Consider the following 23,545-nt stretch of genomic DNA (forward strand, 5'->3'; position numbering starts at 1 on the left):
GATGCACTGACAAGAAAAGAAGACGATGATAAAAAAGAAAAAAAGGTTATGGAATAAGTGAAACTACCGGATCATACACGCCCACAGCCCTCCCCGGCCCCGGCCTGCTGACCATGTGCCGTTACTGTGCTCTGTCCGTCCATCGATCTCTTTCCCAATGCCCGCCCGACCCGACTTCACTCTAGAGCACCTCGTCGACCATGGCAGCATCGCCCTCAGGGGCGGGAGCTGGTGCTGCACCGGCTCCGTTCGCAGCAACGGCGGCAGCAGAAGCGTCACCGTTGGTCTCACCGGGTGCAAAGTATTCGCTCATCTCTGCATCGAGCTCCTCGGCGCTCTTGGGCTTGGGGCGGCCGACGCGTCCCTTCTTGCCACGTCCCTTACCGCGGGTGCCTGCAGCCTCGCCTGCACCAGCAGTGGCTGGCTTCGGTCCAGCAGCGGCAGACTTGGGCTTCGCCTTGGCCTTGGCAGCTTCCTTCTTGGGTTGTCTTTTTCTCATGTTAGCACCTCTAGTTTAACAGAAATGCAAAGGACCCAAAAACTTACGCGATGCGGTCGCCGAGTGACTTTGGAGGAGCGGGTGCTGGTGCATATTGAGCACCGAGGATGACCTCAATCTTCATAATCGTCAGCATTTTGCAAATGCCACAGACTCCGTCGCACTTGCCTTCATGGGTCTGCCGTCAACCTTGACACCGTCATATTGCTTTGCAGCCTCTGCAGCGCTGGTAGCCTTCAGGAAAATGATTGTGGCGACGCCAACACTGCGACCAATCTTGTTGTAGTTGAGAAGAACCTTCTTCACGGGTCCTACAGTCGATGAAAAGTACTCCTGAGAAAACATAAGGCGTCAGTCCACATCTGATAGGGATCACGACGCTTGGAATTCCAGCAAGACAAGTCGACGTAGCGATCTAGCGAGCGATTGCAGCAATTTCGGCATGTCTGCTTGTAGACTTTGCATATATCGAGCACCGATGAGCAAGCAGCGCGGGTTAGTATTCTGCGACACGAGGTGTGCTCGAACAGGCGGTACCGAGTCCAAAAAAGTGGTCATCACAGGCCACTAAAGTGTGGTAAAGACTGATCCAAGCGCAAAGAGCCTTGTTCCCAATCGCATTGCACATGGTAATTTTGATCCAGGAGGGGGTCCAGATGTCGTTTGTTGACAGCCGCTTAGGTCGTCGAAATCCGTAAGAAAACCAGTCATGTCGAACATGAGCGCAGTGGACATGTCGGACCTCGTGCCTCAAGTGTGGCTTGCGTTACAAGTATTTTCTCTGGATACCAGAATCCCACTTTCGCTGGATCGGGGTGTTGGATTCAGGGCCTTTGGGCCAGTGTTGTGTCCAAGTTGTTGTGCTAAATCTTTCGCTGCTGTGCTCATCGATGCTCACTCGCTATCACCGCACGCGCTTTCTTCGTTGCCATCTCAGACTTTGACAGGCAGCAGTCGTGCTGAGATTGGGCACTGCACGTCTTCAAGGTTTCCATCCATCGTCGACTGCACCATGTCGGATAAGATCTGCTCGCCACACAGTCTTTTATGCCGAACAGGTTTCTTCAGTGACGCGTGCTACCTCGATCCCGTCTTCGCCTCCAAGCAGCACTCAGAAGTGCGCCGAGCTGAGGAGAGTGCATCGTGGTGGAGCGGGAACCTCTTGAGAATTTCATGTCGCAACGGACAAAAGAGCCATCATTCCATATAATCGAGAATGGGCGAATGAAAGGTATGATCGAAACAGAACAAGCCGCAAAATACGTCGTTCTTCGTCCACGCCAGTCAACGTACCTTGATTTGCTGCTCATTCACGTCGGAAGGCTAGTCATGTCAGTTGAGATCCAGGAGAATGATAAGACAGACAGGGCGCGCGCATACCAGATTGCTGACAATGATTTTGCTCTCTCCACTAAGAGGAATAGGGCGAGCAGCAGGTGCAGCAGTAGCCTTGGTAGGCTTTGCTGGCTTCGGGACAGTGTTCTTGGTCACACCACCAGTGGAGACACGGGCCTTGCCGCCGCGTTGGCGACGAGCGTTAGCACGACGAGCGCCGGTGATCTCATCGAGACTCTGATCGAGCTTGGAAGACATGTTGTAGGGTTTTTGGGGATGAAGCGAAGTTTGGTGAATCAACAAACGTGAGGATGGATGGCTATGATTCGAAGGCGAGGTATCGCTTCGAAAGAGCTTGTGTTTGTCTACCTGGCAAAGGTAGAGGGCGAAAGTCTGCTTGAACCCGGAGAATCTCCAGGAAGCTCGGTCTGACGAAAGATAGGTGAAGGTTTAGGCACCGATTTCCGACTGTACGAAATGAAGGGAGAGCCGGTGATGGTGATGAAGCGAGTCAACTAATAACCAAACAACGCAGGCGACGTATGATTTGGGTGGGATATGATCGCGCAAGTGGTGTGATTGCCCGTGGTAGCTCGTTCTCTGGCGACAAATGAATCCGAGAATAGACTGCCTTCTTTTCTTCTCAAGTATGTTGGAAGAAAAAGGACGATGGCGGTATTATGATGGAGATGATGGGAAAAGGAGCAGTTCGCAAAGCAGAGATGGAGGCTGAGCTTGAGCGAGAGCGACAACGTTCCTTCCGCGTCTTTTGTGCTAACCTTAGAAGCTCAGGGCATGCACGGGTACTTTGATGAGGTACTAGATACCTGGAGCCTGGCTGCCTTGAAGCTGCACGCTGCTTCATCGTCACAAACGCCAAGAAGTCTAGTCGCGCAGCGCATCTTGTGGCTGCAATACTGTGTTAACACCACGGGCACTAAAATTATATCCACCTCTCAGACCGCAGACTATAGGTACGACAGACAAACCGATATAATGTGCCGCTTGGGTTGAGGTCGATGCTGGAACCAAGTGCATCTACCATCCACCCGCGTGCTGACGAGAAGGCGAAATGTCGATTTGCCGACCGTGCTCCCTGGTTCATAGTGCTATAGTGATGCAGTGGTACAAAAACCGGCGACTGGTATATGTCGACTGTTGAATTGTTTTCCTGATGGATGCAAAAGTCATATCGCAAAGGGCCTAGATATCTAAACCTGCCATCTCCTGTACAAGCAAGAACACTCCTGCAGTGACCCTTGGTGAAACTCCGGACTCCAATGTGTGTAATCCAAGATATACGTAGCTCTCGAACGAAATCGCACATTCCCATGCATGTTGAAGATTGCGAGACCATCAACTCTTCAATGCTTCGAGACGTCCCCGCATCTGCGCGAGGAGTTCTTCCTGATCCTCCTCTTCCTCGACGGGCTCTGCTTGGACGGGAGGAATGTCGTCTGGAGTAGCGGCGGCAGGCATCTTGTCCTTGAGCACCTCGCCCAGAATCTTATCAACCTCGGACTCGGCTTCCTCGTCTTCATCTTCCAACAGGTTGTCGTCCGGCAAGCTGTCGCCCACCATCTCCTCGATGATTCCGGCTTTGGTAAGCTCCATGCTCAGCTCTCTCATCGTGCCCGTCAACTCCGGCAAGCGCACGAGGGTGTTGACGTCCTTCATGATACCAACGCTAGCTTTGATGCTGCCCTCGATCTTGCGCACGGAGAAAGCTTCGTTGATCTGCATACCGACACTCTGAAGTTGGGCCTTACTCGTTGTCAGTCGCGCACCATGCTTGCGCATCTTGATGAGTTCTCTAGCAAAGGCCCTCGTTTCCTGAGCGGCAGACTTGGCCTGGGACGGATTACGTTGCGCTCGTTTGGCAGCCTGTTGGATAAGATTCTTGGTTTTGTTCTCCAATATCTTGACATTGTTGATCTCGCGATCTAGTTTGCGGGCATTCTGTCGCACTAGAGTGTTGCATTTTCTTTTCTGCGTTTATCAGATGTGTACATGAGGCATACATAACGAAGGCATGGGCTAACCTGCTCCTCGGGCGTTGGCCCCCAGAGGAAGGTCTTCACGGATTGCATATCGACAGCAGCGTCCCAGCCACGTTCATGACCGAGACCGTCGCTCCACACTCGTGACTTGCTTGATTGGGCGCGCTAGAAGGTCAAACTGTGCCGCAAGAGGTGGGAAATCGAGAACTATGCAATCAGGAAACTGCAAATGAGCAAAGTATGTGGCACTGTATGGAGTAGTATGTCGTAGCCTCCAGGGTGTCAATCAATGAAGCTACAAGTAATCTACACCAGGGCTGTCGAGTGTGGAGAGGGCAGCGCTCTATCGATCGCCTTATCAGACTTCCTTCGGAGGCCAGACATCACATCAAAACAATACCCAGGCAATGACACTTGGCACTCTGGATGCGATGAAACATATTAATCCTACAGACCTCACCTTGAAGATGCAACATGCAACACAGTACACGTGAGAGAGCCATACACTTGATATGCATCAGACGCCTCGACCCGTGACAAGATAGAGATATATGTACGATTAGTGAAATGCACAAGGATCAGACTCTGACGTCGCCAATCACAATCACGGCGGGGCTGTGGGTGGGAGTGCTTGTGAAAGTGGGCAGCATGTGGCAGGTGCGGGCTCCAAGTAAGCGGCGCAACCTGAAGCTGCCATTAGGGACCTTTTCCATCACGTCTAGCCTTTGTACTTGAACTTGACTGTATGAACAGAACATTGTTCAGTGTCTCTTCCATCGCGTCATTGGTAAGTGAGAGCGGAGTGTCTTCGTGTTTTGATACCCATCAACGTCTTGCCTGTCTTCCCTTTCGATTGCTTGTTGGATTCGTTGATCTGAACACATACATCATCGCTGGCAGCGCTCTTGCCTTATTTTCCATGCGCTTCTTGCACTTTCTACCGAATGCACCTCTAGTCCATCATCAACTAACGAACTTGCAATCAGCTGCCTCTCATTAGCTCCAAAGCTTTTATATTCCTTGGTCGACTTCGTCGTCTTCACTTGACACCTCCAATAATCTGCAAACCCCGCGCAATTACAAACATGGAACAGCCCACGAATACCACCGACACCAAGGGTCACAAGGAGATCGTTCCTGAGGGTATGAAAGGCCCTGGACATGGACAAATTAGAGAAACTCTCTAGCTGACAGTTTCTCAGTCACTTGGGCCCAGCGTTCTTCCAGCTCCGATGCTGAGCGAAACTACGTTTTCCTGACCATCGTCGTACCGGATGTGCCTGCCGACCAGCTCAAGCTTGATATCCAACCGACCTACCTCGACTTCACCGGATACTCGACCACTCGCAAAGCCACCTACCACGTCAAGCTGGACTTCTTTGCCGAGATTGACCCCAAGGAATCGAAGACGCATCACAACTCGCGCTCCCTCGAGCTTGTATTGAGGAAGAAGGAGCTCAACGAGGAGTTCTGGCCGCGTCTGCTGAAGGAGAAGGGCAAGGTTCACTTCCTCAAGACCGACTTCGACAAGTGGGTCGACGAGGACGAGCAAGATGCCGTTCCCGATGACGAGGACTACATGAGCAGAATGGGTGGTAAGTGCCAAAAGTCCCCGTTGAGGATCAGTCCATGAGCTAACATGATCCTAGGAATGGGCGGTGCAGGCGCAGGCGCTGGAGGTATGCCTGGTATGGGCGGCATGGGAGGTATGGGCGGTGGTGCCGAAGGTTTCGGTGGCATCGACTTTTCCAAGCTCGGCGGTGCAGGTGGCATGCCCGACTTCTCAAACATGGGCGACATGAGCAGCATGCTCGGAAACATGGGCGGCATGGGCGGTGCTGGAGAGGGCGAGTCGGATGACGAGGACGATGAAGACATGCCGGAGCTCGAGGGCGAGAAAAAGGAGGCAGAGGCCGGCAAGTCGAGCAAGATCGAAGAGGTCGAGTAAACTCGCTTCCCGAACCATATGATTCCAAGGGCCCCAGGCGGAAATTCTTTCCACTCCTGTCTGCGCAGCATACGACGCCTCGCTCCACATGACCAGGAAGCGCATCACAATGCTCCAGAAGCCATACGACGGTCAACGAAATAGCAAAAGTACCTATTCTAAGACTACCACACGGCGCCCTGATGTTATCATCAAGCTTGACGACCTCCTTTACTCGGCCAGTGGAGATAGTGTCCGTCTACGGCCCGGAAGTGGATGCATGCAGTAGATGCCACATGATCTTCACATGGATGTTATATTATTTTTGATCGAAATTCATGTTGTATCCTCCTGTTCTCTCATCCTTGACGAATTGGAAGTTGTCCGTGTTCAACCCGAAAGGTTTTAAAAGACTGTTCCCGAGACCTTTCAGCTTTGACATCATCTCGGCCATCTCCTTTTGTTTGGCATCATCTAATTTGGGTGATATTTCTTGTATCGAAGTTCGCACCGTCTTTCGGTCGAGAGGTGACAGATTGGGTACTGTCTGGAGGTATGAGTAGTCTATTATTGTGTTAGTATATATTGAAAGTCTAGAAAGAAGTCAGACAAACCCTCGTATGCGCCTTGAAGGGAAGCCCAACCTCCGGTCTCTGATCTGGCTCTTGCTCTCCTCAAGAACGCCTTGACCCGGATCTTCTGCACATCTTCTCTCGACTTGCCACTCTTGGCCAAAGCCTCGATCTTCTCGGCAGTCTTATCGTCGACCTCCTCTACGGCATGACTGCTGGGTTGCTGCGTCGCCGTGGCCGAGCGAGGGTCCTGCTGCTTCGGCGCAGGTTTAGGCAACGGGTCTATCCTCTCGAGCGCATCTATACTCTTGGACGCACTGTCTATGGCCTCCTTCCACTCCTGCAACTTGATGTGACAGGCGGCTATATTCGACTGCAGCACGGCGATGTCGTATTCTAGATAGTTCGGACACGCGGCCAGGGCGCGGTCGTAGGTCTGGATCGCTTCACTATAAGATCCATGTGCGAAGAGGGCATTTCCGGACTGCTTCAGCTCGCTTGACTCGGCGAGCAGCTTCTGTGGTGATACCAACCTCAGCGACCAGAGCAGAAAAGGAGAACACTATATGGCTTATTGACCTACTGCTTCCTCTTCTGGAGAGAACTTTGTGTCTTGAGCGGGCGAAGAGTCTACTTGGTCTTTCTTATTGTCATCGTTGTCGTCGGCGTGGTGCCGTGACTTTGCGGATGTGAAACTCGCGTCATCATCGGACGGATAGTCATCCGAAGTCATGCTGACCTTCTTCTAAGGTTGTGGTATAGAGCGGTATACGGTACAGTATGCGAGTAAGAATGTGGAGCTGGTCGACTTTAGTTGGTGGATTGACAACAGAGCGTGACGTCGTTTCGCCAATTACAGTAAAGTGAGATATCAGTGCGTTTGATCTACTCTACTGTACCTGATGGTACAACTTCAACTTATCTTACTTTGTTCATTCGATTATGACATGTACTTGTCTCTGGATGTCTCCCTCGGATCGCACGTGAGCCTCGAATTCCAGAGATAGAATCGCAGACTCACCCCAATTGCGAGTCTGAACTCGACATACATCAGCGCATAACATCAACATTGGCTTCAAAAGTGGCTCACGACCCACTCGTGTCATTCCCTTGAATCGATGTACTGTAAAATCAAATAAGTAAGACGACATGACATCGAACAACAGCAACAACAACAACAACGCGGTGAGCGCGGCCTCATCGGGCAACTCGACCCCGAATGCACGCTTTGTATCGCAGAACACAGCCGCCGAGGACTTGCTCAAGTCGCAAACGGTCGGTCTTGTTCATCTCGACGACTTTCGCAAACGACGCGCAGAAGCAATCGACGTCGAGCTTGGTGCACCGTCAGGCAGCGGAGGTTCAATGTAATTTGCCATTTCATCCACTATCACGTGCAGAAAGAGGCTAATCGGCCAAGTTCAGAAACCCAGTGTTCAAAAAGAAGAAACGCAAGACTGTCAAAAAGGGCGCTCTCTCCTTCGACCATGGCCAAGATGAGAGTGAGGTAGCACCGCCGGACAGTAGCAGAGACCAGTCAGAGTCTCCTGGTGCTACTGCTGCAACTCCCACTTCTGAGGCCGAGTCCGATGTCCCTACCAAGAAGCGACTCGCAGCAAACACGAACGTGGGATTCCAGGCCAAGTCTATGAGCAAGAGCGCCTTGCTGCGGGAGACGCAAGCAAAGGAGCAGTTGCGCAAGGCTTTCCTTCTCATGCAAGAGCGCGTCAAGGCGACCGACTTCATGATTCCGTTTGTTTTCTATGCAGGAAAAGATTACCCAGGCGGCGCTTGTCGCATGAAGAAGGGCGATCTCGTCTGGCTGTTCCTGGATCGCGCGCGCAAGGTCGGCGCCGAAGTGTCCAACAGCGACCGCAGCAGAAAGGAATGGGCGCGCGTAAGCGTCGACGATCTGATGCTTGTGAGAGGTGATCTCATCATACCACACGTGAGTTGACTCCTTCTTTCGCCTTGGCTCAGCGACTGACCCAAACCAGCACTACGAGTTCTACCATTTCATGCTGAACAAAACAATCGGCTACGACGGCGTCCTGTTTCCATACTCAGCAGAGCCCACCGCCGCCAGTCCCGCAGACACAGGGGTCGCCTCTACGCCCGGTGGCCTGTCTGTACCCGATCCATCTACCCAGGCAGCTGCCAAAGCGGCATCCGCTCAACCACCCACTGTTCCTGATGCTGAACTTGAGGGGTTCGACACACCCGCGTCACTGACAAAAGTAGTCGACCGCCGTTGGTACGAAAAGAACAAGCACATATATCCCGCGAGCACCTGGGAGGAATTCGACCCGACTAGGGACTACAGCACTGGCATACGCAAGGACACTCAGGGCAATGCCTTTTTCTTCTCGCGACGATGATTCGGTTTCGATCAGACCAGCACGAAAGATCGTATCATACCGTGCCGTGCCTTGGACTCTTTCTTCACAGGACCCTCAAATCGAAGTGCACAGAACGGCTTGTGTCGAGATTGCTTGAATATCAGGCCACCATCAATGAGAGTCGTACGACGATGAAAAAAGTTTACACATATCAAGTCTTCTGGCCAACCACAGCAACCGGACTTCCCGTGACCGCCTTGTCCTCACACAGCTTCACCGTGATTGAAGCTCGTCTCACTGCCACGCGCCTCACAGCCGCGACTCAAACTTCATGGCCACGGAGAATCACGACATCAGACCTCACTTCCATCCGTAGCTGATCCGGCTATTTCCACCAATTGATATCACTGTGCATCGGGATAGAGCGGTTGATGGGATGGACATACACCTTCATCCTTGACTCTTCACCGATCAACTCCGTCTTCGCATATCTCCCCACAAAGGACACTCGTAAGCTGGGCTTACGAAAGATGATTGATTGATTGAAGGATGTATATCTGGCTTGGAGCCCCCACGCGAATAAAAACTCAGGCGGGAGAAGGGGGATTTGGCTGTCAAAGACGCATGATGTTGCATTGTATCGTATTGTATCGCGATAAGCAGAGAGTATAGGAAGGAAACGGAAGAGAAAGAAGAATGGAAGGAAGAGGATAAGCAACTCAATCCCGGCTCAGTATCTGAACCACCTTAGTCATCCAAAGACGTCAAAGGGAAAACAGGGGAGCAGGATATATCCTAGACCTCCATCACTCAGCAGACCGTGACGCTTCTCCGTTCACATCACCAGTGGAACACCTCTTCACTTATCGCCTATCAGAAAGCAAGCATTGAAAGAAATCGCAATGACATGTTTTTAACGTTTCCAAGAGGGACCCTGTCTTGTGATTGAGGACCATCGACAGACAATCTGTAGGAATCAACTGCGCAACTAAAATGAACTTTTGGAGAATCGAAAGGTTTTCTTTGCGCTGTGCTACCCTAGTCCTCTTATGTGACAGGTATAACTCTTGTGTACACAATAGAAATACTTGGGGATTAATGCTCGTTTAGCATGAATCTTTGTATCTCTGTATCCTGGGTGGTTTTCGGATCTGTCCATTCATAGATGAGGCAGAGTGGGATAAGAGATGAGGTGATAAGTTGTTCTTTTCTTTTCTTTCTCCCGTCTCTTCTTCTTTCTCTTGTTCTTCTCTTCTATTCGAGTTGATATCATCAGTTCACCAAGATGGCAAACCACATGCAGGCGATCACGTTACACACGCATAGCACCAGCAGCATCGATAGCAACAGCAGCAACAGCAGCAGTATCAGCATCAGAAGATGCAGAAAAACATCCCCCCTCAAGTGAGGTATCCATGTCCCATCTATATACCAAGCCACAGCTTCGCCCTCTCATAGACATAGAAACTGACCGCGACCATGGGGATGACCTTGACATAACCAATGCCCAAGCCGACGAAAAACCCCTTCGGCCCGGCCTGTCTGTATATTGTGCCCGCGACCTCGCCCATGGTCAGTCTGTGGCCGTCGCCAACCACGCCGCCGACTTGCATGCGCCGCCGGATGACTTCTAGCGGGTACGACAGGGTCTGCGACACGAAGCCTGCGAGGCCGCCGGTTGCGAGCTCCGCCCATGAGCGTAGCGGGACGGGCTTGTTGGGGTTTCGAGGCGTGGATGACTGTGATTCCGGGAGGGTCGTGTATTTTGCTATTCGCGGGTGACGCATCAGGTCGCCTGCTGTGTCGTGGGTGAGGAAGGAGGAGCCGGCGTAGGGCAGCATGCCGCAGAGCGTGGGAGCGAAGCCGCGGAAGAAGTTTGCTAGCCCTGAGGTCGGCGTCACTTTCGCGAGGGTTTGTGATGTTGCGGTCAACGTGTTTGCCACGGCGCGAGTCGGGGATGAGATGTCTACCGGCGCGGTGTGGTTTACTGCTACCGTCGGCGGCCGTTCGTGGTAGATGATTCGGCATATGTCGACTAGCGATGCGCGTTGTTTCGTCTTCGTCTCAAAGGCCAGCCGCACTCGGATGAGCTCGAGTGGATAGGTGCAGAAGACAGATACCGTGCCGGCCAGACTGCCACTGAAGAATCGACGCACTGAGGTCTCTTGCGTCTTGTCGGGGATGAGGAATGCGCGAACCTGCTCGTAGGCTAAGAACTTGATGCCAGCATAAGGAAAGATACGCAGTAAAGTCGCGGAATGCCCCCGAAACAAGCCCCTCGGTCCTTCTGTCGAGTAAATGTCGCGCATGGCTTTTATCACTCCGAACCAGGAGCCAGTGTATTTTGCAAATTGGGGGTTCGAGGCCTGGAACAAGATCTTGACCCGATCTAGAGGGCCGACCGCGGTTTTGGCCTGCGTGAATCAGTCAATACTTGAAAATAAGCAATCATAGCAGAGAGATCATACAGCACAACCTGCTAGTCCACCAGCAAGACCACTTCGCATAACATAATTCCAGGACTGTTTATCGACGACCTGTCTCGTCTCAAGCTCCGGCGCCCGCGATGAAGAAGAAGACGATGAGGATGCATGATGAGTGGAGAAGACGGATGATTTTTCAATCTCCCGACTCGGTGATGTCGTCGTACTGGTCATGTTCTGGTTGCTGTTGCTGTGGCTGTTCATGCCACTGTCCTGGGCATTATTGCCAATGACGATGCTCGCGGGCATCTACGATAATCGCCTACTGTTGTCCTAGGACATCCAGGACCCGAGCTACGATTTCCCCCCTCCTGGTAGTATAGAGCCCAGGCAAACAAGACTTGACAGACTTTCGATGTGAATTGTGTCTTGCGCTAGGAAGGTGTGGAGGCGGGTGGTAGGAATGAGGTAATAATGCGGAGGACGACAGCAATAATGATGATGTTGGTGCTTTAGACCGGGGCAACGATGTGGACAGACTGACACAGTGAAATACAAGAATGTTCCTTATGAAAAGAGTGCAGAAATGTATAGGTGGGGTAGGAGATGGTCTGGAAGTAGGTCAGGTACCTCGAAATGCACTGTATATCGTCACGTTTGCCCGTGGGGTCGTTCTGAGGCACGATTCTACAGTAAGGTACTTACAGTAATACTCGATACTCGCTGCACTGTACCAAGTTGGAATTAAAGAAACTCTTAATTCCTTAGATGCGTCCTTCTAAAGCCGAGGCTATCACCGCTGCTTTAGCCCTTCCGAAGTCTTCGTCGTTCCGGATGTCGAGTCGTTCACGGTCCACCGGTGGTCAGCTTCTCCGATGCTTTTTCATTGGTTCGCCTAGCCATCTTCTATAATTTAAATGCTCATGCTTGCCTTTGGACAATAATTGATCATACAGTAGTGATATAGACCACACAGACGCGGAGTTGTCGTGGCAGGAGTACATCGCTGATGGTCAGTAGCTGCTCTCAGCCTTCTCGAGCAATGTACTTGAGATTCTGACCCTGTCCATCCTGTGAAGACGGGGGTGGGACTTCCATTCACGGAGTCTGTGTGCATTTCGAATGGGCCGTCGCAGATTGCCTTCTTTTAGTCCATGGCTTCTCCGTCAGGTCTGTCCGAGCCACCTCCCGCGATTACAGAAAGGCAAAAAGTGCCGTCGTGTATACTGTGGCAGGATGATAATATAACTCTGATCGATATCCCGCAGTCCATTGCTGCCGCTCAAGGCATTCCAGAGCGACCATGTCAGCGCACGCTGCGTTCATGCGAGCCCCTGGACAAGCCCTTCACTTCCAATGAACCAAAATCAAAAGCCGCCTACGAGAAGTTAAAGGCTAAAATGGGCACTGAATTTGATCAGCTGTACACAGATGTCATTTCCCAGGCCCTCTTAAAACTTCAGAGCAATCATCATCAAGACTGGTGTTTGCCTCGCGCGATTGCCTATCAGCCAAGCCTCAGTGGGACGAAACGCAAAGCAAGTGAGGTGCACAACGACTCATCAGACCGCAGCGCTAGACTTGGTCAACGGGAGTCTCCAGAAGCTTCAGAGCATTATCATGCTGTGAATACAGATGATGAAGTCGACTTGCCGACCATTCTGAAGCATCTTGCCGCCGCAGAGGAAAAAGCGCCTCAAGTGAAGCAGTTGAACCTACGCTGGGTCAAGGAAGTTGATCAAGAAGACTGCGAGCATCAACATTCCTCCAAAGATAGTTGTCATTGTCACGAGATCACTGAGCCTTGGGACCATCATATCTCCAACTCTGCTCGACACCCTCGGAAACTGCAAGTATCATCGAGTGAATACAAACCAACCAACTTCATCATTCCCCCTGGAGCTTCTTTCTATCATGCTGATTGCGCACTGTCGATGCCTTTCCACACTGCGGTTCGAAAACAAGCACGAAGCGAACAGACTGCTTCTCGCTTCGAATGCATAGTGATTGATCCGCCCTGGCCGAACTCGTCGGTATCACGAGCCCGGCGGTCTGGCTATGTCACTGCACCTACCATGTGGGACATACGCCAAATGGTTTTCGACATGGACATCGATGTTCTGCTTGCCGACAATGGCCTTATAGCTGTTTGGATCACGAATAAGCCCGCGGTCAGGAATCTCGTGCTCGGCGAAGATGGATTTTTCGAAAGCTGGGGAGTCACTCTTGAAGAAGAGTGGCTGTGGGTTAAAACCACTCGCTCGGGAGTTCCGGTCTCACCGCTCAATGCACTATGGAGGAAGCCCTATGAAGTCCTATTATTGGGGCGCAAGCAACCGCGCGAACAACCCAACGATGACAGCGACAGTCAAAGCATCAGGAGACGAGTCATTGCTGGAGTGCCAGACCTGCATTCAAGAAAGCCGTGCTTGAAGGAGTTGATTGACCCGTTGATGCCCAGACATTCGAATGGGAGGACCTTGGAGGTATTTGCAAGATATCTTATCGCAGACTGGTGGTCTTGGGGCAACGAAACCCTGAAGTTCAATCATGAGCGCTGCTGGATTTGTTAGAGCGTCCGAGCCAAAGTCCGAGATGTTGTTATCGTTATGGCGAAACTGCGAAACAACGAAAACAAGTGATGAAACCACCGAGACATGACTCTCCAAACGTCAACTCCTGATGCTGTAACCATGGACTACGGGGTATCTTCATTACAGAACCCAACCGTGATAATAGCGCAATCTCCCAGCCAAAATACGACGTTACCGTTATTGAAGTGCAATGCCTTCGTGACATTGTCTTATCACACGAGCAGAGGTGAGCAAATGGATCTAAAGAAAGAATCCTCGGCCAGTATTTGCGCTCGTATCTGTGAGCGTAAATCCTCTAGCGCAGGGCTGCTCCCTCAATGTCCATAATTAATTGCAATGACGGTGGCCTAGACGGTGTTATGCCGGATTTCCTGCCACCGCCTTTGCCCGCTAACTCCATTGCGAACCACCTTCTTTTACGGTAGGTCGGCAATTTTTTGCGGCCCACATGGGTGCGCCATCCGTGCATGTGAAGAGCGAATGACGTCTTTGGATATCTTGGGAGGGTGAGATGGACAAAATTGCATCTTAATGTAAATCATGACATAGTTAACCGCTTCTGGCAATGGGTCCGACCCATGGATGTGAGGGTTATTCTTACATATCTGGCCTTTTTTGCTCAAAGCTGCGGAGAAAATACTGGGTCCGGTATGCAGTAATTGTGGAATTGTGGATGCTCGCTTGCTGGCTTTGTCTGCGACAGCCGACCCATCACACGAAAGCGCGTCGGAAAGTCCGTGTCGTTCACAAATCACGCTGTAGCCCGACTCCTTCCGATCCTTGTGCTGTCATAGCTAAGTCTGTTACAGGAGGACTCCACCATGGTCGACATGGGAGATTAGCAATGATGGTTGAGTTGTTATTGAGCCAGCATCCACTACCGTCAGTGATAGACGCTATGCAGCAGACAGCGAATGCGAAAAAGGGATGATCTCGACGACGACGTCAAAAAGTCCTGATCTGGTGAAAGGGGATCTCCCACCCGAGAGTGTTAGGCCTCACCCCCTTTTCACCCTATGTGCCTATATTCCATTGGAGAGTTGTGGTTGCGACACATCAACAAACAACATGTCGCAAGTCGAGTCATGCTGACAGCGGCCCATATTTTCGCATTATCGCATGTAACAGCGCAAATATCTGGCTGCGCTATGGTTGGCCCCCTTCAAGGGTCACAGCTCGGACGTTTGGTTTGAGGATAGGCCAAGATTAACGGTGGCCCTTCGTGCCGTATTGCGCCCGAGCGTTTTTTAAAAAAGCTCGTTCCGCTAACTACCACCTTGGTGTCGATCTCACTTCAAGATTAGCAGCGGGACCCACGGGTGTCCCACACCGAGTGTTCGCCTACCATGTTCACTTCGACTTGCCATATATACGCCCGTCCCCTGTTGATTGGGGGTGGAACTCCCCCATCAGCAGTCAGCCTTCAAGATCCACCTGATAACTAGCCCTTGCTCGTGACCTCTAGGTCTGCTGGTCCAGCCAGTCCTCACATTAGACAGACATTCACCCCGAATCGAGCATCTTGCTATTCGAATGTCTATAGCCCTTATCTCAGCAATTTCGGCGCCAGCTATTACTGCCTTTTCGCCTTGCAGCGACGCACTTCACGATGCACTCCAATATGGTTTTCTCCGCTAGCTCAGGTTCCTCGCCTGCATCTTGCTCCTCTAGCCCTTCGCAACCTATTCAGATTGGCTTCAACCCCATCTCGAGAGCGAGATCTGATACAACAACTTCTTTCGAGGCCTCGTCTTACTCTTCAAGCACGAGCAACTTCTCCGTGGCGAGCACTGCTTCGACCGCCTCTTCTGGACCATCTCCTTATGGATCCTCATGCTTGCAGCGCAGTGCGCCAAGCTCTTACTTCAGTGATGCCGAACTATTTGGTGACGAGCAAGTGCCATATCTGGATGAAGCGCCTGCTCCTCCCAGAGGCGCCGAGGCATGGCTTGCCCAAGCTCGAGCTCAAGGACATGCACCCCCATCGACCTACAAGAGGCCAATCGCTATTCCCATCCAGGGCCGTAACACCAGGATGAATGGTAGAGCTTCTCTGTCTTCGATGCCATCTGGCTGCAGTGCAGACTAGAATCTCGCACAATTTTGGTGTACTTTTAGCGTCATACGAGTTGACCTCGAGCTACTGGACCGGCGGCTATTGTTGAAGTCCTTCCAGCCACCCCAATCCTGACGTGTTCGTTCAATGCCTGGAGCATCCACGAATACACTCCACGACGCGCTGATCTGGCTGTCACAAGGCGTGCAGGGGGCTGAGGGTGAGGGGTCTGGAGCCTCAAGTCACGGTTTGAAATCGGAAACGATTGTCATGAATACGCACGAAGCGTTCTGCGAGCATGGTGTTGTGCTAGCACATGAGAGTGCTCATGCCTTTGAGTCAAGTCAGTGTCAGGCTCACAGCCTGGAACGTTGCACTGCCGCGACGTGCATGTTGAGACTTATGTCTCCACAACCAAGTCATTCCGCACGCATATCCGTGCGCCCTATTGGGGCAATCTACACATTGGTGGCGCATGAAGCTTTATATTATTCGTCAAAGATACCCTCTTATCATTATTCCCTAGATTAGTTCAAGAATGCAACGATTGTTATTTCATCATTCACTACACTTCATCTTGTTCACCGCTTCGAGTTAGAAAGAACGAGTAAGCGAATGTAAGGTACTCACAGAGTTCGACCGCAGCATGCAGTGCACAGCGCGAAAGTCGGACACCGTAAAAGCAGCCCTACGTGATCTTGACGCATGATCACCCAACTCCTGAGTCCATCGCGATTGTGGTTCGTTAGACGCAGGCACCGCCCGGAGCTGCTGTGCTGTACGTGTAGATGACTAGAAATCTGTGGCAGGTATCGACATCCAGTCGCCACCCCGCTCAAATGGCCGAATCCTCGTGACCGCTGCTGCATGACAGGAAGCAAGGGGGAAAGAGCGTCTTCGTACTATCCCCGATAATGTGGATCCATGGAAGCCCATCACACGCTTCTGATTGAAGCGTCAGACCCTCTCTTTGTTTGCTATTCCCAATCGTAGAATCAACGAAAGCCCACAATGTGCTGACCTCCGCATAGGGGGTTCAATCTACTTTTATTCTTCAAATGACATTGGGAGGACTTCGTTAACGTGAGTAGTACTGCATTAACTTACTTATCGCAGACGTGACGAGATGTGCGAGGGCGCTTGCAAGACAGCTAGCGTAAGTCGAGGAGGCCAATCGGGGCGTAGGAGGACCTTATTTTTCGACCTCAGACCCTGACTCCATGCAGCTCTCATGCAGCATCCCTATACTAAGCCTGCCCATATGGTGTTTTCCAAACCTGTTCGCTCTCTCTTCATGTTGTAGATTACCACGAGCCGTGCATTGTATGGGCGCTCGTGGTTGGGATGGGATCCCTTGATGGGCTCCAGGGCCAGATCCGTAGTAGCACCAGCGATTGCCGCCCGCTACACTGCCGCTCACGAGTAGGTCGGACGAATGATATAGTCGATATCTCTCTTCGCCAAGTCATAGGCTTTGCTCATCAGCACTTATTGCACTCGTTCGAGACGCTATATCTCTGGTCGCTACAAGGTTACATAGGAGATGATTTTCATATCGAGACAAGCGAGCTGACATTATCCCTTTCCCATCTCCATTACCTGCATCTGGATTGATATATCGAAATTATTCCATAATCTCTTTTCCTCATTCACATATAAACCTCTCCCACCAGCAAGCAAAAAAAACCAATCCTCCGCATGTGTTCCAGCACCAGATCATAAAACTTGCTCACATATTCGGCTGCATGCATAAATCGAGCTGCAGGATATCCCAGTCTTTGACAAGGGGTCCTTCGCACGGGAACAGCAGTCTTGGATCGCTTTCCTGTCGTAGGAGTGCGGTGTAAGTTACTCAAGTAAGCTCGCTTTGCCGGTGCGCGCCAGTTTCACCAACTTCAGCACTACACTGTGTCGGCGTGCTATCGCGGCTACCTCGTTTGGCAATCTGTCTTGATCATAGGCGGGGAAGGTATGACTTGGGAGGATTCCTCAACAGTTCCGTGGACGGATCGTGTGACTACATATTCTGACTCGCAAAGTGAAGCAGAACATGTCATCTAGTCATGTATCAAGCCACAGATCCAGGTCGTCCACCTCGGAGTTCTCGAAAGGCGCTGCTACAATATCCCCGCTATCAGGGTCGACCGCCGAACGCAACGCAGGATCACTAAAGCCATGTGCGGCGACCGCGGCGTACTTTCTTTACGCGCAGTGCAATATCGTTTTGTGTCTACACCACGACACTTTAGCTCTAGCGCGCAGATTTGACAGACACCGAGAAGATGTGAAATGGATCGCAGCGGATACCGTCAGCGAAGGAGGCGCCGGGAGGTTTGCTGTGAGCTATGATACAGGACATACTGCCATCGTTTGGGATATAATTACAGGTGATGAGATTGCACGCTTTGCGGCGTATGAAGAGATCAAGGTTGCGACATGGATGCGCAATGGTAACATTGCATTTGGTGGGTTGATCACAAGTTCACGTGTATCATACAAGTGCTGACAAGCGTAGGCAATGTTCAGGGGAACGTTATACTGTTTGAGCCGACCACCTCTGAACATGTTTCCGCCCGAACAATCTATGACCCAATAACTGCTATTGCACCTGTTGCGGACAATCGAACCTTTGCTATAGGGTAAGCTTCTTGAGGAATGGCACTTGAGATATTGCTAAACAGGGAATAGCTATTTGAATGGATCTATTCTGATCGCGACCTTGCAGCCATTTACCATGGTACATTCTTTGAATGCCTCGAGCGCACCCTCCCGAGTACTCGGGTTAGCTTGGCATGGTTCTGCTTCGAGACAAAAATCTGATATGTTGGCCACTCAGACTGCTGACGGCAGTCTCAAGGTCTGGAGTATCCCAAAGGTTGCGAATGGTGATTCGCCTAATATCATCAGAGTTCTGAACAGATCAGATGCCACCAAGGAACCCGGAGCATGCTGGTTTGCTTGGTCCAAACTTGGGCGTATCGTGCAGCACTCTGGAGGGTGAGTAGATATTTGATCTTGTCGCTATAATTATGGCTGTGTGACAGTGCAGTCATATATACTTCTATGCTAACGCTTTGCAGTGAAACCCGAGTGTGGGATGTTCGCACCAAAAACGTAACATGCGAGACCATACCAACTATGCGCGATGTTGTCGGCATTGCCAACTGTGGACCTACTTCAACCCTTTTCACAGTAGCGAAGAACGATACCGTGCAACAATACGACATCACTCCTGGAAAGAGACCAGCGCAGGTCATCAACGTGCAACATGCGCCAGCAAACTCGCCTCCATCGCCTCCAGATTCAATCGAAGAACAAAAAGACCAACGAATAGAGGCGATACCTACATTGTCAGATCTAGCATCGATTCCTATCGTTTTCTCGGACGCTGATACTAGCGAGGGCGAGGGCGTGGCGATGTCGCCGCTTCAGCGGATTGTCAAGGAGATGGACCAACTAGAAGACGAACGTCGTGACCATGTAGGACCCCTGAGCCCTGTTTCAAGCAGGGCATCATCAGTCGCCTCCAGCCGATCCTCTGACGGAGGTCATCGTGCACCTTCGTACCGTTATGACAAGGCCCCATCTTCGCGGGCGTCGAATGCTTCGGCTAATGACGGAACCGAGTTCTCGTTCGGACGATCAACAAATCATCCAAAGCGAGAAAGCATGTCGGTTCGGTCGACATCTTCGTTCACATCGTCCCGTTATCGATCCTCGGGTCTCCGCAAAGAAGTCCTCCGTAGCCCAGACGAAGTGTATCAGCCGTCTGTTATTGACATATTTCCATACGTGAAAGCCCGCCTCTCGAGTGTTCCGTTCAGAACTCCACACTATGGGCAATTGTCTCGTACGCCAGATGTACTGAGGCGCGAAATGTTGAGTGTGGTGTTCGGCTGGAATGATGATATCGAACTGCTGATTCGGGATGAATGTAAGCTCTCCCCCGCATGTGATCGATGATATTATATATTGACTGCTACAGGCTCCCGACATCCTCCTGGATCGACAGCAGCAGTACTGCTTGCACAGTGGCTCGGCGATCTCGGTGCCGACTCCATGGCATCTATGGTTGGGTCTGAGTCAATGACATCGGCTGATTGGATGCTCCTTGCACTTAGTGCTATGGGACATGCATCGCAGAAGAAAGTCGGAGAAGCCTTTGTACACCGCCTGCTTGAGAAAGGTGACGTACATCCTGCAGTAGCAATCTTACTTGGGCTCGGGGAAGAGAACGACGCCATCGAGGTCTACGTATCTCGCAACCACTATATGGAAGCCGTTCTATTGACCTGCCTGGTGTTTCCGTCTGATTGGCAGAGACAGTCATATCTTGTTCGAAAGTGGGGCGAGATACTCGTTGCACAAAGTCAACCCGAGCTTGCTGTTCGCTGCTTTTCGTGTACAAGTGTTGAGAGCTCAGAACCTTGGTTTTCACCTCGCGCGCAAGATTTTGTCTTCGCAGCACAGAACGAACAGTTTCCCGGTCAATCAGTGCGAACACCCTTGTCGCCACCATCAGCTACTGCATCGGATCGCCTGAAGTCCAAGAATGCGTCCTTGAAATTAATCACAAATTTCGGCAACAAAGCAACGACGCTTCCACCGAACACCCGACATGGCCCAATGTCTGCCTTGCTGGGGCCCGGTGTGACTCCCATCGCTGAGTCTGCTCTGACCCCAGCGGCAGCGGCGCCATGGCGAGGAACATCCCACAGCAGAGAACGAGACCCTTCCTCGGCAAGAACTGCTACACCTCGAGGATATGCGAGGAAAGGACTTCCACGGTCAGAAAGACAGAAGGGTCGGACACCTTCAGCGACACCAATCACTGCCGCACGAGACGGAACTCCTGCACTCCCGATAGAGGTGCAAAATGATCTGGCACAAAGCCATCGTCGAAGAGCGCCATCACTAAGCTCGACTGAACATAATCACAGTGTTGGGTCATTGGGGCCTACTAGCTCACGCCGAAAGTTGAGTAATGCTGATCGACTACCGTCGCCGGCTCACGACGTCTTCACTCGCCTCAAGGATGATACCAAGTCAAGGAATGGCTCCCGTGAGCGGCTTCCTGTAACATTGCAAGTTCAAGTGTACGATACAGCTTATCTAGCACCCAGTGCGTCAACATATAATGGAAGTGATCCTGCCACTGAGAGCAGTGACCACCCTGCTTATGCAGCATATGATGCGCATGATCGGAAACAAATTGATAACCACGAGCAAGCTCATGTACATGAGTCTAAGCGCGATAAACAGGGTACAAATCATCAGCATGAGCGGACTGAGAGCAGAGGGAGGCCCGGAAAACGGTATATTCGTCCTGCCAAAGGCTCGCCTTCGTCTCCTGTACCAATGTCTCCAGAAGAGGTAGCCGCTGCGACAAGAGCCATGCAGCAGCAGGACTCTGACAGGATAGCAAGAGAAGAAGCGACTAGAAAAGGGGAGCTGTTTAATATCGAGGTTACGTCCGAGCGACACGCACCTGACGAGCGAATTGGGTACGATAATGATCAACAAGAGTTTGGTGAACGCATCAATCAAGGGGGGAAGTCTCGCTCATCGCTGGGATCACAGCCCACAGACAAGACACCCGAATGGAGTGGTTCCGAAACTAGCAGCGGAAGAGGATTGCGTTTGCCACGGGAAGAGCCACATACAGATGTCGAGAGGCCTAACGACGGACCACGCGATCAGGGAAGTCTACTCAGGAAACGTCTGGCGGCAAAGGAGCTAGAGGAACGCAGAGCATCACTCGCCAGGCGTCCTTCTGCCCCAGTGATTCCGCTTCCCGGAGAACTTACGGACAGACGTCCTTCACTGCCACAGCGATTCCATACAGAGTTGGGAGACGCTCCACAGTCATTCCTTCCTCCAATGTCGGCCGCATTACACGCACGAAGCCACACGGCCGATCCCCACGACATGATGCGATATCCTCCTCGCCAGACACCATCCTCTGGCCCTCCAGCAAACATAGGATTACCTGCGACCCCTCGCGTCATGAGGAACCCTTATTATCTGAGCAAGGATTCGAGCGGCGAAAGTCTGCCGCCCATGCCTGACACGCTAGAGACCCGTGACCACCAAGCCGGATCTGATGGGATAGCTCCACTGCTCCCAAACACGGTCTTCTCACTCAATGTCTCAAGCCCGTTGCAGCGAGCAGCGTCTGTGCCTCTGGAGCGAAGTGACAGGACTGCAGAAGCAAGTCTTGCATATCCTGCCTACAAGGGGGCGTTCCCTTCTCCGTCGAAGCGGTCTCCATCAAAGCGTCGTCCATCGCTGTCGCAAGGGCATAGCCGACACACTTCGCAGCCAGACGATCAATTCTCGCATACGCAAGGTCCACAGTCAGTCGAAGCCAGTATAGCTGAGACGTTACATGAAACGAATGTGGTCTTCGTAGAAGCCGACGAAGACGATGAGGTCGTCCTGCCAGAACTAAAGCATCTTGCGACATCAATGGCTCCACCCCCACCACCACCTCCACCACCACCGCCGCCACCGCCTTCCTATATTCTAGCAGAGTCGACGAACGCAAGCACCACCAACAACCTTGGCGTCATCGATATTGCCATCGAGGAAGACGCGCCAATGATCGTCGATGTCGCACCAATGATGGAACACCAACGCGCTGCAACCACTTCTCCCACAGCCATGACAAGCGGTCATCGTCGCGGCCGCAACAGCGTCAGCGAAGGTCTGGGATCTCGCCTGCGGAACGTCACGGATCGAATGCGCAGTACGAGTCGGCCAGGCACGAAGCCGTCGTCTGCGGTTGATGCGTACAAGCCCATGCCATACGACACCGTCTTGCCGCAGTCGGCCAGCAGTCGTCGCGGAAGCGCATCTAGAACCAGACAGCCATACAATGGTTATGCAGCAGCTGCTGCTACTGCAGGGATCCAGCTTTCCGATAATAATGCGTACCAACAACCCATTTCTGGTGTCGAAACAAATGTAATTCAGAATGGCGGGCCTGGATCGCAGGCGAGTCGCCCTCCCAAGGACATACGCGCTAACATGCCTCCTGAGACTTTACAGAAGGGTGTATATCAGCCACATAATATGATATAGGAGGCGGTGTGTCTCGTGCGTGCGCTTCTTGGTGTGATTGAGCAAGTTTGTTTGTAACATCTAGAGCGCCCGTTTTTTTTCTATCCTTCATTCGTCGATTGAATCGTTTCCGCATGTGTCTTCTTTCTTGTTTTGGTTCTCATGCATTTGTTCTCAGATTGAATCATATATAATATACACAAGCATAGCTGTACGAGTCTTGTAATCGTAGCGTACTTGACAGACCGTTGTCCATGTTATTGCGACACAACGTGGTCGACGGCATCCTATATCTACCTGAGTAAAGCGACTGAAACGACGACTGGGTCATGATTGATTGATTGATTCATTCATTCTTACGCTATGCGCCTTCCACAGGAAGCATGAGCGGCCGACTGGGTCATGAAACACAAATACCACGATAACAATGGCGCAGAGCACCTCCTGAAGATTATCACATATTGATACTACTTCTATTTCCAAAAGAAGTGCTTACTCAGCTGTAACGGCTCAAGTCGAGGAATCCCCACTTCTCCGCTTCGCCTCCCCTTTCCCAATCCAGGTACTTGTGCCCGGTTCGAATCCCATGGTGGTCGCCCACTCGTGCAGGTAACTCACGACATTTGCTGCGCGCGACCTTGAGCCCGCTCGGACATCGCTTCAGCCGAGCAATCGGGCAGAGCAACCGAGCCCATGGGATGGCGGTGCTGGACTACACGAGCTGTCTGGTGGGGAGAT

The 23,545-nt window shown here is 51.7% G+C and overlaps 9 protein-coding genes across 9 annotated transcripts; 5 read left to right on the forward strand and 4 right to left on the reverse strand.

Moving 5' to 3' along the window:
* Nucleotides 1-181: 181 nt before the first annotated feature.
* On the reverse strand, nucleotides 182-2,092 carry AAFC00_006887 (uncharacterized protein; the record flags this gene model as incomplete). The annotated part of the gene is made up of 5 exons (XM_069346909.1): nucleotides 182-488; nucleotides 547-617; nucleotides 668-832; nucleotides 1,793-1,822; nucleotides 1,880-2,092. The coding sequence occupies 5 exons, from the start codon at nucleotides 2,090-2,092 to the stop codon at nucleotides 182-184; spliced, it is 786 nt and encodes a 261-aa protein (XP_069199787.1).
* A 1,098-nt stretch (nucleotides 2,093-3,190) lies between these two features.
* AAFC00_006888 (uncharacterized protein) lies at nucleotides 3,191-3,924 on the reverse strand (the record flags this gene model as incomplete). The annotated part of the gene is made up of 2 exons (XM_069346910.1): nucleotides 3,191-3,823; nucleotides 3,877-3,924. The coding sequence occupies 2 exons, from the start codon at nucleotides 3,922-3,924 to the stop codon at nucleotides 3,191-3,193; spliced, it is 681 nt and encodes a 226-aa protein (XP_069199788.1).
* A 995-nt stretch (nucleotides 3,925-4,919) lies between these two features.
* On the forward strand, nucleotides 4,920-5,782 carry AAFC00_006889 (uncharacterized protein; the record flags this gene model as incomplete). Its single annotated transcript, XM_069346911.1, has 3 exons — nucleotides 4,920-4,977; nucleotides 5,037-5,429; nucleotides 5,484-5,782. The coding sequence occupies 3 exons, from the start codon at nucleotides 4,920-4,922 to the stop codon at nucleotides 5,780-5,782; spliced, it is 750 nt and encodes a 249-aa protein (XP_069199789.1).
* Nucleotides 5,783-6,080: 298 nt separating this feature from the next.
* On the reverse strand, nucleotides 6,081-7,066 carry AAFC00_006890 (uncharacterized protein; the record flags this gene model as incomplete). The annotated part of the gene is made up of 3 exons (XM_069346912.1): nucleotides 6,081-6,325; nucleotides 6,376-6,850; nucleotides 6,917-7,066. 3 exons carry the CDS (start codon nucleotides 7,064-7,066, stop codon nucleotides 6,081-6,083), a joined length of 870 nt encoding a protein of 289 aa, XP_069199790.1.
* Nucleotides 7,067-7,482: 416 nt separating this feature from the next.
* AAFC00_006891 (uncharacterized protein) lies at nucleotides 7,483-8,711 on the forward strand (the record flags this gene model as incomplete). The annotated part of the gene is made up of 3 exons (XM_069346913.1): nucleotides 7,483-7,700; nucleotides 7,759-8,281; nucleotides 8,331-8,711. The coding sequence occupies 3 exons, from the start codon at nucleotides 7,483-7,485 to the stop codon at nucleotides 8,709-8,711; spliced, it is 1,122 nt and encodes a 373-aa protein (XP_069199791.1).
* A 1,385-nt stretch (nucleotides 8,712-10,096) lies between these two features.
* AAFC00_006892 (uncharacterized protein) lies at nucleotides 10,097-11,404 on the reverse strand (the record flags this gene model as incomplete). The annotated part of the gene is made up of 2 exons (XM_069346914.1): nucleotides 10,097-11,086; nucleotides 11,141-11,404. The coding sequence occupies 2 exons, from the start codon at nucleotides 11,402-11,404 to the stop codon at nucleotides 10,097-10,099; spliced, it is 1,254 nt and encodes a 417-aa protein (XP_069199792.1).
* A 1,091-nt stretch (nucleotides 11,405-12,495) lies between these two features.
* Nucleotides 12,496-13,668, forward strand: AAFC00_006893 (uncharacterized protein; the record flags this gene model as incomplete). Its single annotated transcript, XM_069348378.1, has 2 exons — nucleotides 12,496-12,637; nucleotides 12,731-13,668. The coding sequence occupies 2 exons, from the start codon at nucleotides 12,496-12,498 to the stop codon at nucleotides 13,666-13,668; spliced, it is 1,080 nt and encodes a 359-aa protein (XP_069199793.1).
* A 1,642-nt stretch (nucleotides 13,669-15,310) lies between these two features.
* AAFC00_006894 (uncharacterized protein) lies at nucleotides 15,311-15,778 on the forward strand (the record flags this gene model as incomplete). Its single annotated transcript, XM_069346916.1, has 1 exon — nucleotides 15,311-15,778. The coding sequence occupies one exon, from the start codon at nucleotides 15,311-15,313 to the stop codon at nucleotides 15,776-15,778; it is 468 nt and encodes a 155-aa protein (XP_069199794.1).
* A 2,017-nt stretch (nucleotides 15,779-17,795) lies between these two features.
* AAFC00_006895 (uncharacterized protein) lies at nucleotides 17,796-22,828 on the forward strand (the record flags this gene model as incomplete). The annotated part of the gene is made up of 5 exons (XM_069346917.1): nucleotides 17,796-18,210; nucleotides 18,261-18,384; nucleotides 18,434-18,742; nucleotides 18,826-19,679; nucleotides 19,731-22,828. 5 exons carry the CDS (start codon nucleotides 17,796-17,798, stop codon nucleotides 22,826-22,828), a joined length of 4,800 nt encoding a protein of 1,599 aa, XP_069199795.1.
* Between the last annotated feature and the right edge of the window lie 717 nt (nucleotides 22,829-23,545).

The sequence above is a fragment of the Neodothiora populina genome (assembly GCF_041146345.1).
Source record: "Neodothiora populina strain CPC 39397 chromosome Unknown canker_contig_8, whole genome shotgun sequence".
Lineage (NCBI taxonomy): Eukaryota > Fungi > Ascomycota > Dothideomycetes > Dothideales > Dothioraceae > Neodothiora > Neodothiora populina.